Here is a 17,875-nt window from a genome sequence, read left to right as displayed (position 1 = left end):
GTTTCCAAGGCTTAAGCAATGTGACGTAATACATTTTGACTTCAGTTACACAGGTCCATACAGTTCAGCTAAGTACAAATTTGGGGTACTTTAGCTACATGTAGCCCACCGCAATTTAGCGTTAAAGTAATTTCCCCATTAACATTACAACTGTTTTCTACACAATAGTAAATAGGTTAAGATTATAGAATAGCTAACTGCAAAAATGTAATCTATATTGTTATCTAATAATAAAACTCCCAGGCTCCATTTTTCAGCATGATTTTGTGTATACTCGATACGTTTTGCAAATAATACTTAAGTGCTTTGATAATGACGTTTGCAGTATTGAAACTTTCAGTAAAGTGATGGCTAAAAGTTTTTCCACTGCTGCGTACTAATCATTACCCCATATCTAAGTCCCGTTTCAGGGATCACGATGGACATAGACAGAGATACATGTCACGTTGTCAGCTTCTGTCAGCTTTGTCAGAACAACTCTGAACACAAAAGTCCATTTCCACTGGCTTGGTACGGCACGGCTTTTCGGCGATATGCGAGCTTAACCGTGAATTCGTGCTGAACTTGATCTTCACGACCCTGGGCACGACCGACGTCTCCGAGCTCCGCCGTATCTAGGTAACAGTAATGTTACTTACTGAAATCCAGTGACGTCATTGAAGCCACCAGCGGAAGGACCTCCATTTTGAAATAATGTCCACAACAGCCCACATACTCTGTTAGATAATTGTATTTAAGGATAAAAAAAATAGAAGAAATACACGGAGTCTATGGCGAACTGGTCTCATGAAGAGACTCGGGCACTTCTATCTGTGTGGTCAGATGAGAAAATCCAGCGGGATCTGGAGGGATTAGTTAGAAATGAAAGAGTATACAGGGAAGTTTCAGACAGGCTGGCTGCCATGGGAATGAGTCGGTCTGCAAAACAGTGCAGACAGAAGATAAAGAAGCTTAAACTAGAATACCGAAAAAGTAAACTGCACAGTGGGGGAGATGGGGCCAACATACATTTCGGGTGGTACAGTGCCCTGGACACTATCGTGGGTAAAAGAGCAGCAACAGCAGACAACACAGAGCATCTATCCAACATGATAGTTGAGTTCACAGTGTCAGACGCGGACACAGGTAGGTTGTTTTTATGTTTTTATCTAACAAACGAATTATGTCAGAACTCAGGTGTATAGGTAACACTACTTACTCACTGCAGTCTGCACTGAGTCTCACAGTCATCTACACAATAAAAGCCCTCCCACCCAATTATTTATTTTTCTCCTGCAGACTCACCCACTACAGAAGACTTGACTGGGAGCTGCAGTGACACTGTAATGCCACATACTTTGCTCAGCCCAGCAGGATACCCCCTGCAAAACCCACAAGACCCCCATTTCTACTCCATTCAACTAGAAGATATTGATGGTCCCACAGCAACAACTGTTACCTCCACTGCAGTGCAAACATCGGTTAAAGGCAAGTAGACAACACACTAAAGAAATGTAAAAGGATGCAATTTTTATGAGTCAGAAGCATAGTTGCCTTTGGTATATGGTATGGCTTTAACAGGTAGAAAAGGTTTTTAGTCGTTAATTCTGAAACAATGACCTTCACAGATACACCCTTGTGCTGTTGGTCAAGTACAGAGGTCCAAGCATTGCTGACACTTTGGGCAAATCCTGCCGTTCAAGAAGAGCTTCTCCTCAACGTGAGGAATAATAAAGTTTACACACATCTCAGTGCCAAATTGGCATCACTTGGATTTAACAAAGCACCTAAGAAGTGCAGAGAGAAAATTAAAAAACTGAAACAGGAGTACAAGAGAATCAAAAACAGTTGCCGGAGTGAAAGCACGAGCACCCGAACGAGTGTATGGTTTGCCATCATGGATGACGTCCTCAGCTCTCAAGCTGCAGCTGCAAAACATTCAGGAACAGCGGAGCCTTCACTGCCCAGTCGCTCACAGTCTTTCCTTGATGTGACCACTAATGGTAAGTGGAGGATGTTAGATAATACAGTACAAGAATCTTAAAATGTACAAAAAGGGGGAACTTTCGAGCAGCTCCCACTTCATGTTACTGGGCCAAAAAAAAAAAAAAAAACAGTAACCAATGTCAATATCTGATGTGTAGCTGTACGTTTAATATACTTTTGTGTACTTTACCAAAGCAAAGAAAGCCTTTAAGATTCTGGATTTGAACATTTTGAGCTGTGAGTCATCTCACAGACTACTCTTTCTGTATTTGGAGCTTTAAATCTTTGTAACTATTCTGCTCCTTCCACATGGAATTCATTAAGTGATTTAAAGTTAAGTGAGTTCACTTCCTGTGGTCTCAAATGATTCAAAGGAACTTAATTGCAGTCCTTATGGTAAATGTCTTTGTGCAGCTTAATCGTTTTTAACTAACCCTTACATAACTTTTAATATTTACTGACCAACAGTGTGGTCAAGCATTGCTTGTACCATATAATGTAGCTTTCAATGTACTTTTCACAGAAGAAATCCAGTGGATGTCTGATGAGGTCCAAGTTTTGATGACCCTCTGGGCACAACCAAACATTCAGAAAGAGCTTCACACCCCAGCAGCCAACAATCGGGTCTACACATATCTCAGCAATGAGCTCGCCTTGGTTGGCTTTAAAAAGACACCACATCAGTGCAGTCTTAAAGTGAATAATCTTATAGAGGAGTACAGAAAAATCAAAGAAATGGAACCACATGGGGTGCTTAAAAGTGACTGGTTAACTATTTTAGACGGTGTCCTTGGCTCTGAAGAGGCTTCTACAGCGGTAGATTCATCGACAGTGTTGACGCAACCTGAATCACCAGAACATGAGCATGGGAATGGTACAGTATAAGGTTTCACAGCCGATAATTCTTTTTTTTTTACATTCATGTTGCGAGACCTGTTATTGTGTTAACAAGGTTACATTTCTTTCAGCAGACATGTTGCGTGCAGCTTGGACATCAGATGAAGTTAAAGTGCTCCTCACCCGATGGGCAGACGAGAGTGTGCAGGAGCAGCTCAGATCAACCCAGAGAAACGAGAGAGTGTTTGCCCAGCTGAGCTCGGAGCTCGCCACTCAGGGTTTTGATAAAACCACCAGCCAGTGCAGGTCAAAGATAAAACTGCTGAAACGAAAATACAAAAGAGTCAAGGAGCAGAGGGACTCTAAAAAGCCAAGAAACAGATGGTTTGCCATCATGGATAAAGTCCTCGGTCATCACAAGCCTGAGCTTAAACAAGCAGCTGAAGTAAAGGATTCAACCCCTGCATCTCTGCAGACATCGCAGCACATCATTGCTAAAACTGTGGAAAACATAGGTAAAATGAGGACTTTTTGCTGTTTAACGTGGATTAGAACCTGTAGTATGTCACATTATGATGAGCAGAAAGCTTCTTAGAATGTGAAAGAAGAGGGAACTTTAAAACAGCCCCCACTTCATGTTACTGGGACGAAGGAAACCACAGAGTAAACATTAATGTCAGTATCTTATGTGTTGCTGCATATTTACTATCGTTTGTGTACTGTCCCACATCAAGAAAATGTCTTGAGATTGTGCACTTCTTCTTTTTGACCTGTGAGTAATTTCTGTGTTCGTAAGAGTCAAGTTGTGTTTGCTTTTTTGTGTCATTCTCATCCCATTCACAGGCTGCCATTTGTCTCTCTCATCGTTGCGCCTCCTGGTTCCGACCCTGCGTCTGATGTGTGCCTTTGCCTGGCAAGTGGTCCAGTGTTGCAATGTGGTGCATTATGGGAAGGTGGAGGAGCTGGTGGGGTTGGGAACAGAGCTCGCTCCAGAGTTGTTAACTCCCAGAGAGAAAGTACAGCTCCTGCTCAGACTGAGAGCAAGGGTAACAGGCCTACTGTTTTCAACTTCCTACATGATTTGTTTTCTTAATTTTTTCTCCTGGATTTTTATTTAGCCAGAGTTGTTAAATAAAGTGACTTCTAAAATTTTAACTGACGTATCTGAAGCACAACATTCATATTTGTTGTAAGAAGACGGTAATATTTCTGATGGTACTTAACATCTTGATGATAACAAATACAAACTGATTCAACCACCATTTGTTACTACCCTACTAGAAATCGTAGTTCCTTTGCCTTTTTCAGTTTGTGTTGGAGTTGTGTCGCAGTGAGACCACCGCCAACCTGCCGAATATCAACCCCCACTTGAAGGTCATTCAAGACCTCACAATGGGCTCCAGCTGTGATCAGGAGGTGAGTCTGCAGGTGTGGTTGAATATGGTCTTTTATTTATGATCTTGTTTTGTACTACTGTTGTTTGTATCGTAGTGAATGAAGAAATCATATGTCCCTGCCGTTCATACACATATAACATAGATTGTGTTAGCTACAAACAAATACAGGCAGTATGAAACAATAATTGACTATAATAGGTGTTATGCTGATTTTGATGAAACATTCCTTTAAACCCAACATGGTGATATCATTTGTCACTAATTACTAGGAGTTGGAAGAGTTGGAAAATTCAAAGTCAAACTTTGTGGAGGTTGTTTATACTTTGCTTGAGGACCCAGAAGAAAGACAGATGTTTTTCCAGGTTAGATTTTCTTAAGTACAATATTAAAAATAATATCTGATAATGGACTGTTTTATGAATTGCAACTTATGATTTATCATTTTATGTGTTAATATGTTTGTAAGCATATATTAATATGAAGATATGTCAGATGGGTCAAGACAGTGTGGAATTTCTTTTCCTCCAGGAAGTCTTTCCCCTCCATTATGGCCAACCATATCAAGCCTTATTAAATACATTGGTATGGAAATTCATCTCCCGACTGGATGTCCTATTGCCCATCCCTGATATTAAACAGGTAAGTGTAGTGGCTAGGTTCCATTGTGAGTTTTAAAGAATATAGATGTAAAATAAATATATGTAAATTTTGATTACAGGTATACACATTAGGCTTGCGTCAAGTTATACTGTGTAAAATAATGACTATGTTATAAAAACAATTTTTTGTGCTGTAGATGTTCATTATGTCTAGTTTAATACACTTTCAGACTGCAGAGTGGCTCAGCACTGCTCCGTCTGTCATGGAAGAATGTGGACAACTAGTTTTAGAATCACATGAGCTGAAAGCATTACTGCACTTCCACCAACAGCGATCTGGAAACACAAACGATCGTGAGTCATCTAAAACAGAATTTAAAAAAAATGGTTAAATAAACTCTGGTATCCTGAGCTGTGTAAGGTATTCAAAGATTTGCTTAAGCCAAAAGTGATTTCTAAGCATGTGTTTCTGTTTTTTTTTTTTTGATTTTTTTTGGGGGGGGGGGGGTTGGTATTGTAACACTGTGCAAGAAAATAGCGAACAAGAAAGGTGCTTTGTTTTTTAGAAAGCATTATTATATCTCATCTCATAACACACATTTACTTATGAGTTTCTTATACCACAACTATGACATGTTGAAATGAAAAGTTATCCCAAGCTCACTACATGGTCCAATTTCCTCAAGCTGGTTATAGAAAAATACTATTAAAGTACTATGCCTCCTAAAACACTGATAGGCCTTTGAGTTCTCTGCTGCTGGTTAATGTGTTGTTACCTTATACCTGTACCATGTGATGCCAGCTAATCTAAATAATTTTCCTAAATATGCAGTGTATGTTGCCTTTGAGTTGTTAAAAAGGTCTGAAATACTGTGTAAATAAATTAACAATCAACGATAAAATGTCTTGTCCATATATAATACTGAGGATTGTAACTTTTTATTTATTCGGTTCTTTTCCCCTTTTTTTTCTTTTTCTTTTGCACAGATGACTCACTAGCTCAGAATATATTTTTGCCACGGCTGTCTCTTCCTCCTAAAGCAAAAATGAAGCAACTGGCCTTTGAGAAGCCGGAAATGTCCACAGGCGATGAAGCTGAAGACCAGTATGAATACAGTGAGGATGAAGAGCCAGTTGAAGAAAACCACAGTGATGAGAAATCTGTGGATGACTGTAGCGAAGAAAATGAAGACCTGAAGTTGAAAGATAAACATAACGATGACCTGACTGCTGCAAATTTTTCAAGTATGGCAACATCCAACGTTACACTAGAGAAACATACTTTCTCACTGTTTTAAACTTTTCTTTGTCATAATAGTAAAAGAATATCTAAAAATCCATATTCTTGAGAAATATACTGTCATTGCAATTAATATTTATGTAAAAAATTAAACTGAATTTCCTTTTATCTCTTTCAGATGTTAAAAATAATTTACTTTCAAGAAAGCCAGTGTGCTCTTTATGTCCCTGCTCTGACAGCCAAGTGTCAGATCTTCTGCAGCATATCAGAAAGAAGCAAGTGGTTCAGAAACCTGTTAAAGACAGTTTCCTTCAAAAGGTCAATGCAGAACGGTGTTCTCCTGAGATGGGGAGTATAACAAACACTTGTGAGTACTGTGGGAAGGTCTTTATGAGCTTGTCAATTCTGAACAAACACATAAAAGCACACACAATGCTGTTTCAGTGTGACAAATGTGAGAAGAAGTACGTGACCAGGGATTCCCTGAACGTGCACCGCCGCATCCACACAGGCGAGATGCCGTACTTGTGTTCACACTGTGGCCGAGGCTTCAGGTCTTCCTGTATCTTCAAATCGCATGTTCGCATACACACAGGAGAACGACGTTACAAGTGTCACATTTGTGGAAAGACATCGATTCAACATCTGGCGAGACACATGCGGATGCACCGAGGGGAAAAAAACTACCTGTGTACAGAGTGTGGGAAGGCTTTTCTCTCTTCCGGGGAGTTGAGGCTCCACATGAGGTTTCACACGGGCGAGCGGCCTTACACATGCAAACACTGTGGTAGAGGTTTCAGAGCCAAGTGCCAACTGACAGTTCATATACGCCAACATACAGGAGAGTGTCCTTACAGGTGTCCAGTGTGTCCGAAATCCTTTCACACTTTGAATGCACAAAAAAGGCATGTGTTGATCCATTCGAACAAAAAGTCGTTTCAATGTTTGAAGTGTGGTAAAATCTTCCGGCAAGAAGTCACTTTTAAAATGCATGTTCAAACACACAAAGAAATGAGTAGTTAATTTTTTTTAGACGCAAGCTACTAAATGATTGTACAGTTTCTAATTCAGGTTTAAACAGCATGTTGTTTGGTTAAACAATCTGGCTGTCAAGATATTCCCACTGAAATAATCCACTGTGCACATGGTTTGTTTTACCAGATAAAATAGCAAGTACATTCAATGCATAAAACAATGCCTTCTTTAAGCAAAGCTTATAGTACAAAAGCATGGTAATGTAGTGCATAGATGATCTTAAAGATAACATTGGTAACATTCATTTTCAATGTTACTCAGTCACAATTATCACATTTCCCTTGTTTCAGAGGTGTTAATAAGTTTAAAGTTTTGTGTAATCTACGGATGTTTTAAATGTAGTAAATGTGTTGTTTTTTAATTCAAATTCTAAATTATAGTAAGGACTTAGCAATTATTTAATTCAAAATATGAGTAAAATGCTTTAGGGTAGGTTCACAAAAACATTTTTATTTTAGTGTTTTGACGTTTTTTCTTTTTGATTTGTTTTGTTGTTATGATTGTCTCAGAATTTCTGCCTCCATCCACAATTGAAATGAATTTGTTTAATTGATGCTCCAAGCATTGAAAAGATGAAAACATTTTTAGAATTATGTCTCCATCAGAGGAATTGCTTATCCTGTTGACACTAATAATGTATCATAACTTTCCACCTTTGTTTTCTTTCTTTTTTTTTTTTTGAGTGAACTTTTATGTGTAATGCTTGACACAAATTGCCCACCCTCATTTGAGGCTTTCCTTTCTCTGCTCACCAGAGTATTCATTTTAGTTTTTATAAAACATATTTGTTTTGCTGCATGAAAGACACTTGACTATGAAAGCATATATTTTATATTAAATATCTTTAAAAGCTGCTTTGTGCCATGATTGGTGAACATTAAACTGCATTTAGTCAAGTTATAGGGTTAGGGCACCTCACTGATTGTATATTTAAAGTTAACCTTTATCATAAGGAGTATTACACAACCAGTGAAGAAGTTTTTTAAAATGTTGGGAAAGTTTTAATAAGCTACTAAGTTGCATTAAGGAAAATGCAGTATTTGTGGTCTGTAAGCCATGCCGTGGATTTAAAGTTAAGATATCTCAGCCTATGTTTTAAATTGGATTTTGTGCGTCTCCCTCACCGCTCATGTCTCAAGTTCGTGTCCTGACATATGTGTGACACTGGCCCCTGCCCTAAATGAAAATAACAAAGACTACACACAACCAGATATCACTGTCACTTTATATAACAGCATTATCAAAGGGTTTTTTCAGTAAACAAAACTCCCTTCTAAACAGAGCGGTGGACATTAATATCGATCTCCAATTAACTGTCAGTGAATTTCCAGATTGTATAAAAGTCTTTATGCTTAGGAAAAGTTTTTCCCTTTTTTGTTTGTCTGGGAGAATATGTGAGAGGGTTTATTTAGTCTCTCAGGTTTCCTCCACTTCTTTCTGGACTGGTGAGATGTAATGCATGTTTGTGTCTGTTTTACTGTTGCTTATTTTCAGCAGTCTCTTCTCAGACAGCCATGCAGCGAGGCATGACACCAGTAAAATTGTCCCAGTGGTGATGAGCATGATCGCCGTGCGAAAAGGGAACAAGCGGTTTCTGTGACCATTCTCTTGTATCTTGTCCCATGGCAGAGGCATCACGTCGGGAAGGCCAATCAAGGGTTCCCCTACCAGAACTCTGAGAAGTATTGCCAAAACAAAGCCAGAACAAGCCCCGTAGTTGTTCACCCATTGAGGTAAGAAAAAGGAGCAGGTTACTTGGGGAGTCAACATTGAATACACAACATCTGCACTAAAGATCCAGAGCTGGTAAATGGACCTTGTAGTCAGGGCCAGGCCTGCTCCCAGCACTCCGCACAGCACCACTGACACTTTAACCACCACAAGGATTGTTTTCTCTGATGCCTGAAATAGAGGAAATAGTTTAGAAGCAATCAAGATACAGTCCTTAAACCAAAACCTGGGTGACAGTGTTGAATTTCGGAGTATTAAATTATACGTGACTGACCAAAAACAATTCAACATTCAGTTTTTACAAATCTTGTGCAAAAACAGCACATTACCTTCCAGTCTGAACGAATTTTTCTGCCTCCGGGGCCAATGTGTACTATACACACAACATGGTTAGCAAATAAGCACATTTACTCAAGGGCAGTCCTTAAGTACAATTTTATAGTACTTGTAATTTATTGAAGTTCTTCCATTTTAGAATATTTTTTACTTTTATTCCACTACAATTCAGAGGAAAATGTACTTTTAGTGCACTGAATTTATTATATACAGCTTCTGTTAATAATTACTTTTTGTGGATGTTGATTTGCCTGAACACAAAATTGAACTAACTAATAAACTATGCATTTTTATGGATTAACCACATGTCAGCAGCTAGTAAAGAATTGACATATTTATTTTTAATTGATGACCATGACTTTGCCATAATTTTTGCATTTGAGAGTTTGTTAAATACATCTGGACTACAATTATGCATTCATATCAATAGCATCAATTTCTGTGCTATTTAGTTTCCTTAGTTCTAAGATATAAAAGTAGTGAAAATCTTCACTATCTTCATTCAGGTTGACACCTTGGAAATGGGCTAAGTGTTTAAATAAGTTCTCACCACTACTTGACAGCTGCAAAGTGGAATTAATTTGTATTTTAAACAGCACGTTTGTTCAGTATCTACTATATGGACTAATTAGCATAAATTAGTTAAAAGGACCCAGAATATCTGGTTGCAGGAAAGATGGTGGACTAACAACCTCAGCAGGAAGTTGTATTAATCGTTCGTTTTGGCAAAAGATGGACCTTGAGATGAAGATGGTTAGGGTTTGGGAAAGCACTACTTCCAGAAAACACTAACTTCCAGCCAATGCTTAAACGTCAACCATCTTGTCAGAGCTCTGATCTTTGTCTTCCATGCTGCGGCAGCAGTAGAAGTACAGTAATTTAAAGAGTAATTTACCTGTTTGTAGATTATGTTTTTGAATATGTTTCGGCCCATTTGGGAGGAAGCCGACAGAAGTGCAGAGTCGACCGATGACATCACAGCTGCAGCGAGTGCACCCATCCCAACCAGTGAGACATAGAGAGGGCAAAGATGCTGAAGGGCAATTGGCAAGATCATACCAGCTTTGCCCTGTTCATATGGGCTGGGTGAACCATAAGTGGTCTGGTTCCAATCTAAGAGACAATAGCAGAGCTAATTAAAATAAACATAGGTCACATCGTATACTTTATGAAAACACATTGGGCATTATTGTTTGTGCAGAATATATTGGCTATGATGGCTGGTAAGACAATGATATAATAGTTAAGCTTAGTTACTGGTCGATGCAGCCACTGCTCCAATGATGAGTGATGGGATAGCGAGGATTGGGCATAATACTGCTCCAGTGTAGCAGGTAATCTTAGCCTGGGTATCAGACCCACAAGAAAGAACTCTCTGATAGAAAGCCTGGTAACAGATCCCTGATATGGACTTGAAGAAGAATAAAGACAACATTATTTAAGGTATTTAAAATGTTGATGTTGGTATGTTGTTGTATGGCATGCAAAGTAATGATTACATTTCTTTTATATACCAACCTGCCCTGTAATATTAGCACTGTTTGCAATTTCCTGGTGCATGAATTGGTCACAAATAGTCACAAATATCTATGGTTGCAATATTTCCAAGTTGATAAAACATTCACGATCTTTCATTTGTACATCGAAGACACCCATTATACATACAAAATGATGGTGGAAAAATAATGGCAGCAGTGTTTTATTGACTGGATGAATCACTATTATTAACCTCAACCAAGCACTTTGTGTTGCTGCGGAATAGAACTGCACAGCATGGGTCTCTGAGGCCATTCTTTTGTCATTTTACTTCACTATTTATGGCCTTTGTCCTGGATCTTTGTGGAAGCAACTTTTTGAGATATGTAATGAGGGTCCATTTACCATTAGCAACACGTCATCTAACCAGCGACCCACATCTTCCAGCTCCAGCTTGCCGAGCCATGACTCCTGGTAAAGCTTAGATACTGTAGCAGCAGTGAAGTTAGCAGGGGTGCTGCTTGTCAGGATGAAGGGCACACACAGCCACTGAATTAATGAATAAAATAATACAGAGTTACAAATACATTGGATGAGACTTCCTACTTTGTCATGTGACAGTATTATTGACTGTGTGAGGTTGTACAATAATTTGGCCCAAATGTGCCTTTAACTGAATATTGATGCCAGCATACTGACATGGTCACGATGTTACCATGCTGATGGTTGACAGCTATAATGTTGACCAACTTAGTTTAGCATATTACAAATAATAATTAATATTATATTGATCTCCATGGAGAATTTGTTGTTGGATCGCTGCACATAGGTGACGGCAGTACCATGGTGTTTTCAGTGTTTTGTCTAAGGACACATCTGGTAAGGAGGAACCAGCCCTGGGGTTCATCGAGAACTGCTCCACCAACTGAGCCACAGCTGCCTCCATTCTAACATGCCGTATGCCAATTACTACTAAAGAACTAAAACAATCAACAACGTCACTTCAATTCATTCATGTTAAAATGTTTTATACAACAGGACATTTGGCACTTTGAATTTCTCTGAGCACGCAGCACTCATACCAAGCCAACAAGCATGAAGCCAAGTTGAATGACATCGGTATAGGCCACAGAGTACAGTCCTCCCATTAACGTGTAGAGGATCGCCACAGCAGCAGAGACAACCACAGCCACTGACGGGGGTATGTCTATGACCACGCTTATCGTTCCTCCTGTAACCACAGACAAGCTTCAGAGAAGGGCATTACTTAACCTGTCATTTTCTGTGTATTCTTTTAATGTAAACGCTTAAAATCAATTATCTGTTTCATACAAGTCATTGTTTCTAATTTACCCAGTGCACCAAGAACACCTGCTATCCACAAGATATCTCCCAGGAGAGCGGGGATGAAAAGAACAGCAGCTACAGTGTTGCCGTATTTCTCTTGTAATGGGTCCATTAGGGTTACATAGTTCTTTGACCGAACAGGTTTGACAAAGAAAAGTCCACCTTAAATCACACACAGAGAAACATTTTTACTTTAAATACCTAAGTATTACGAGACAGTCAACTACAAGCTTTTTTGGTAACATTTATTGGAAAGTGTAATGTATAACACCGCTGTTTCTGATGTTGAATTAGACCTTACTCACCTAAAATCATGTTCATGGAGTAGCCAATGGGCCCGATGGCCCACACCAGCCCTTTTGTTGGATCGTAGACCACCTCAGCATTACCCAAAATATAGTTTCCTCCCACCCAAGTGGCTGCAAACCATTGATAAGGAAAATTAAAGTTCCACCAATTGTAGATTGATTTTTAAGATACTTTTGTTACGATAACAACCACCGTCCTCAGTGTACCTGTCATAGTGAAGATGCTGACCCAGATGTTTAGGTTCCTTCCTCCAACCATTGCAACTTCACTGCGGTTTCCTGTGCACTTGCTTTCCTCACGTTTGGACTTCCTAGATGCCCAGATGCCAATGCACAGTACAGCCATGTAGAACACTACTATGGCCAGAAGTCCTGGCCAGTTCACCGCCATCGTTGTCTGTGTGGATGAAACACATGTCTATCTTCAACAATGATGGACATACGAATGTCTTATAAGGCAGCGTATGTAAAGCAATGTGATGAAACTAGCAGATATTTTTATGGAAACAAGTTTGATATGCAGTCACCATGACAACAAACAATTCTACCCATTGTGATTTTAACCCTAACCTTAGGTGTGGAATACGTGTGTACCTGTAAGCATATTCCCTTTTTGGCTAGAAATAGAATCAATCTAGGTTTATACCTAAAATTGTAATACATGATTAACATTTTAAATATTTAAGACCTACCATTAAATAACATTAATCAAATTATTTGACAGATAGGACAAAATTATACAAATCAAAAGACGTACAATTCATTTTCTAATTTGACAAGCCTTCATGTGCCCGTCTCTACTTTTTAATTTTAAAGTTCAAAGAGTAAATCCACTACATTACAATTTGATTATTCATGTGACACAAACATTTTCTCATGTTGCTGTCAGCTTTCTGTTCAGCACACAAGAGCCTCACCCATCTATGTGTACTGTACATGCATATATGCACTCGTGTATCCGCACAAGTTTACATTACATTTACATTACATTAACATTTAGTCATTTAGCAGACGCTTTTATTCCAAGCAAACAAATGAGGTACAAGGCAGCAAAAATCTAAGTCAAGCAGAAAACATCAGAGCAAAGTCCTATCAGAAAAGTGTTTACATATCAAGAGATGCAAGTGCAAGAAAGACCAGAAAGGAGTTTATTTATTTTTTTAGATTTTTTGATTTTCTTTTGATTTAATAGATTTAAGTGCATAGGAAGGTGCGTAAGAGTTCTATTTTCAAGCATACGCATGCCTACACATACATATATATACACACATAATAGTATTAACATTATCATCAGAATTATACATTAAATACAAGATGTATTCTTAATTTAGGAGTTTAAAGCACCACTGCTGCCCACACAAACACAATTTCCTTCCCATCTAATTTGTCATAATTTGCCACACATCAGCTATACCAGGTGTTATAGGGCAGTGTTTCAATTTGTTATATAGAAGAATATTGAACATAGAAGTAGTTGTGTAGACTGCAGAGTAAAGCATTCCACAGTTTATCTGCCAGGACAGCAAATACAACTTACCTTTGTTTCCTAAACTAGACAATGCAACAACAAGAAGTCCTTTTTCTTATGACCTGAGAGTGAACCCCTGTAGGAATAAATGTGAAATGGGTTTCTCTCCTAATCACGATTAAAATGGCAAATGTTCAGCTACCTGTAGAGCCTTTAGAAAGCGTTGAAGATACAAGTTTGAGATCCTCAAAGCCAACTGTGACAACAGTGAGGAGGAGGCACAGCTACTTATCCTGAGGGTGTAGGGGCATCCGGCTGTCTTTTTAACCCTTTTTGCTAAACAGGCAACTCGAAGTGGAAACGCAAGTTTTCACAAACTTTCTCCAGGTCAAGCGACAGGAAAAGTGCAGAAAATTCCTCTGTGTTCATCATGTGCCAGAGGCAGATGAACAGATGATGAGAGCAATGAAAAAGTGAAATTTCTTTTTTTCATCGTGATACTAGTGAAGTTGGAGCTCCGTCTGACATCTGTCAGACAAATATAACATTTAAATTAAAAAAAATAAAAATTTCTCCTGCCAGTCTTTGTGACAAAAAAAAGTTGTAATGATGCCTTGAGCGACAGCACATGTGAATAATGCCAGAGGCTGTACCTCATCATCTTGTAAATCTTGTAAATCTAGTTTTGTAATGAACATTTACAGAATAATAAGTAGCATAAGTAAACCTTGTGATGACCAGAAGGCTACTGAAATGATGCTGCCTACTAATAAAACCTATTGTATATTCATATTCCCGTTATACAAGCAGATTTTTTTGTCTGTCAAAAAATAAGGGCTTGTCAAATTTTAGCATCTGTAACATTTTATTTTGAGCTCAAGTTAATAGAGGTTGTGTTTTTGGGCTAGTTAGGTCAGTACAAGAAGAGAGATTGAAGCCATTTATATCAGGTGTATATTTGCAGAATGCTTTAGTGTGTGAGGTGTGTACATGTTTATGCACGTTTAAATAAAGTACTTGAAAAATATAGTAAGCATGTGGCAGCACGCAGGCCCATGGTATGAAAAATAGAGATCTATACTGAACTGTAGTGCTGTAGTTCAGGAACCTTCCACAACCTGGTCGGCCTTGGGGCAGCTTCAGACTACAGACTTGTTGTCTTCACAGCTGCACTTAGAGGACAACATTGTTGTGATGGCTAGAGTACTTTGTCTTGATCAATCTTGGATGATCTCTGCCACTTCTCAGGGTTCTCTTTAAAAGTGCACCATAACAAATCAACAGAGGAACTTAAACACTGTGACTGTGGTGAAGAAACTGGAACTTCTGGCAGTGTACGAGCCAGACATGCTTGTTAGAAGTTGTAGAGACCAAAAGAATGAATATGAAATTTATCATTGTGCACATGTGCCACTCATGAATGTTAATGTTTCTTCTAATGAGTGGTTTCTGAATAGTTTGGGAGATCCATGGCACAAAGTATCACTTTTGGCTGGAAGATACTTGTTAGTAGTCATCAATTCAGTTGATCTTTTCATGAGAGTTTAGGTGTAAGTATAATCAACAGATCAATTTAAATATTATTTAGCTTAGAGTCTAACAAGGATACTAGTGCTGCTCTGAGGGGGGAGGTTACCTTTTACTTCAGCTAAACCCTGTAACTCTTGACTGCATCTGTTTGCTGGGATACAAGAACAGTTCGATGAGACACCATGTCAAATTAATTTTCAGATATTCTGTAATTTGTAACTGGAAACTTATATCCACGTTTGTGGGACCAGCCATGGCACCTTAGCCTAAGCAGATAACGTGATGTGAGGCTGAGTTAAACCACACAGTTTGAACTTTTTTTATTTGTATGTCATAGGAATTAAAAGCACCTTCAAAGTGTGTTAGGGTGGTTTAAACATTGTGCAGATTAGGGCAGGGGTCGCCTGTCATGACGCTAAGTTTGTGAGTCATATCATTCATATCAGTAAAGCTTGTGGTGACCAGAGAGTTATAGTTTTTTTACCTACATATGACACCTATTGTAGTCAAATTCCCAAAATACAAGCACATGGTCCACACTTTCAAAAAATTAGGGCTTATCTCGTCTGTGTCAAGTTTTATGTATCTACAAAACTGGTTGTGAGCTCAAGTTATTACAGGTTGAGTTTTGGAGCTAGTTAGATCAGTACAAGCACAAAGATTGAAAACATTTATGTCGGGTGTATATTTGCAGAATGCTTTAGTGTGTGAAGTGTGTACATGTTTATGCACGTTTAGATAAAGTACTTGAAAAATATAGTAAGCATGTAGCAGCACGCAGGCCCATGGTATGAATAGAGATCTATACTGAACTGTAGTGCTGTAGTTCAGGAACCTTCCACAACCTTGTCGGCCTTGGGGCAGCTTCAGACTACAGACTTGTTGTCTTCACAGCTGCAGAAAGACGACAGCATTGTCATAAATAAACCGAGAAATTTTAAACATGGTAACAATTTGAGCACCAAATGACAGGCTAGTGAAGAAAGTTCAACTTCTGGCAGTGTCCAAGCCAGATATTCCTGTTAGGAGGTGTGGAAACCAAAAGAGCGTCTGGCACGTTTATCAGGTGTGCACATACACCACTCGTGAAGTAGGTTTAACAAGGTTTAACAGCGTAGACAAAGAAACACACTAGCTCCACTGGCTTACCAATAATGGATCCCGGTGGCATCTCTTTCCCAGGTAAGCAAGCATGCGACTAAATGTGAGTCATCAGACCAGGCTTCCCCTTTCTACATAATCCAGTTCTAATGCTCAAATGTCCATTTTATATGCTTTTGACAATGGAAAAGTGTTAGCATGGCCAGTCTGAGAATAAGCAACCTCATACTCAACAAACTGCAACCAACGGTGTGTTCTGATATTTTTCTGGTGGAATGAGCTTTAACTTTTTCAGCAATTGGAGCTACAGTAGCTCCTCTAATGGATCTGATTGCATGCGCCAGCCTTCGCTGCCCTGATGGATCAATAAGCCTTGGCTACCCATGATCGTGTCCCTGGTTCACCGGTTCTCCTTCCTTGAACCACGTGTGATGGGTCCTGACCACTGAAGAACAAGAGTGTCCCACAAAATCTAAAATCTTTACATTTGCCCGTGTTTTCTGCTTCCAACATGTGGACTATGTTTATATAGGCCAACCTCTTTCAGGTGCCATTAGAATGAGATGATCAGTTTTAATCACTTCACCTTTCACTGGTCATAAAATTATTGCTCATCAGAGTAGTCAACAAGTTTCCACACATTCTGTATGTATTTTGGCTGCGAAAGCAAACTGTGCTTTCTACCATGAATATCAAACCTGTTCTTCAAGCCTCTTGCTGCAGTGAGGAAAAATTAGAAGTCACGACAGATACATCATGAAGTCTTTTTTTAAAGACATGCTCTCACAAGGTTTACCCTTCACTGCTACTGACCCCAGTCTCTTCCAGTGTCATTTCCACACTGACACATGAGGCCACAGACAGAGACTCGCTCACCACTCGTCTGACCCTCCGACCTCACCAGAAGGAGACCACACTGAGTCAGAAAGTCAGCCCACAGTGAGCTCACAGGGTAAGTCTGCTGCTGTTGACTTCTATATGACTACATGGGATTGTTCTGGGAGCTTAGTCATTCAGGTCATATGTTTGAATGAACTGACCCTGTTGGATAACGAGCCCACAGCTGAATGGAGCTCAGAGGGTATATGAATGGAAGAACATATGGGCTAATGCAGAGAATGAAATATGAGAAATATGAGCAATGGATGACTTGGAAAACAAAGGACTGTGTTAGAGATGCCATAAAAACCTGCAAAAGAAAAATGGATGTGGCTGCATTAACTGATTTTTATTTTCCTCAATTCCAGAAGGAAATGTATGGCCTGCATTCTGAGATCGAAGGGGTCTACTGGGATGATGTGGAACTATTACACTACTACAGTGGCGTGTTGCTAAATTTGGCTACTGCTGCATCCATGCTGCAATGTCCTGAAAGGCACCAAAGTGCTCCTTGCTGTTGAAAGTTACATCTTTTCATTTGATCCACTGATAATACAACACATTTCATCAGCTTTGCATTTGCTAGTTAAATACATTAACCTGTCTTGCACCTGCATCGCAATGAA

At 39.1% G+C, this 17,875-nt stretch overlaps 2 protein-coding genes across 8 annotated transcripts; one reads left to right on the top strand and one right to left on the bottom strand.

Annotated features, from left to right (window-relative positions):
- Nucleotides 1-49: 49 nt before the first annotated feature.
- LOC137107030 (uncharacterized) lies at nt 50-7,926 on the top strand. Of its 7 annotated transcripts, none has more exons than XM_067491225.1 (12): nt 254-1,125; nt 1,279-1,467; nt 1,608-1,982; nt 2,492-2,839; nt 2,934-3,317; nt 3,646-3,848; nt 4,111-4,230; nt 4,469-4,561; nt 4,728-4,838; nt 5,029-5,152; nt 5,786-6,043; nt 6,217-7,926. In XM_067491225.1, the coding sequence occupies exons 1-12, from the start codon at nt 771-773 to the stop codon at nt 7,059-7,061; spliced, it is 3,405 nt and encodes a 1,134-aa protein (XP_067347326.1). In that variant the 5' UTR covers nt 254-770; the 3' UTR covers nt 7,062-7,926. The 7 variants fall into 7 exon arrangements, 6 of the variants coding, with proteins under 6 accessions (XP_067347326.1, XP_067347328.1, XP_067347329.1 ...); XM_067491227.1 differs by having other exon boundaries at nt 260-1,125; nt 2,747-2,839; XM_067491228.1 differs by having other exon boundaries at nt 265-1,125; nt 2,747-2,839; nt 2,937-3,317.
- Nucleotides 7,927-7,941: 15 nt separating this feature from the next.
- Nucleotides 7,942-13,964, bottom strand: LOC137107036 (high affinity choline transporter 1-like). The gene is made up of 9 exons (XM_067491241.1): nt 13,809-13,964; nt 12,479-12,668; nt 12,269-12,382; nt 11,970-12,125; nt 11,699-11,847; nt 11,022-11,165; nt 10,398-10,551; nt 10,036-10,253; nt 7,942-8,975 (listed from the first exon to the last, which is right to left on the bottom strand). The coding sequence occupies exons 2-9, from the start codon at nt 12,660-12,662 to the stop codon at nt 8,490-8,492; spliced, it is 1,605 nt and encodes a 534-aa protein (XP_067347342.1). The 5' UTR covers nt 12,663-12,668; nt 13,809-13,964; the 3' UTR covers nt 7,942-8,489.
- Between the last annotated feature and the right edge of the window lie 3,911 nt (nt 13,965-17,875).

This window comes from Channa argus, chromosome 21 (genome assembly GCF_033026475.1).
Source record: "Channa argus isolate prfri chromosome 21, Channa argus male v1.0, whole genome shotgun sequence".
In the NCBI taxonomy this organism is placed as follows: Eukaryota; Metazoa; Chordata; class Actinopteri; order Anabantiformes; family Channidae; genus Channa; species Channa argus.
The sequence above is the reverse complement of the archived record's forward strand: the minus strand, read 5'-3'. Positions and strand labels throughout refer to the sequence as shown.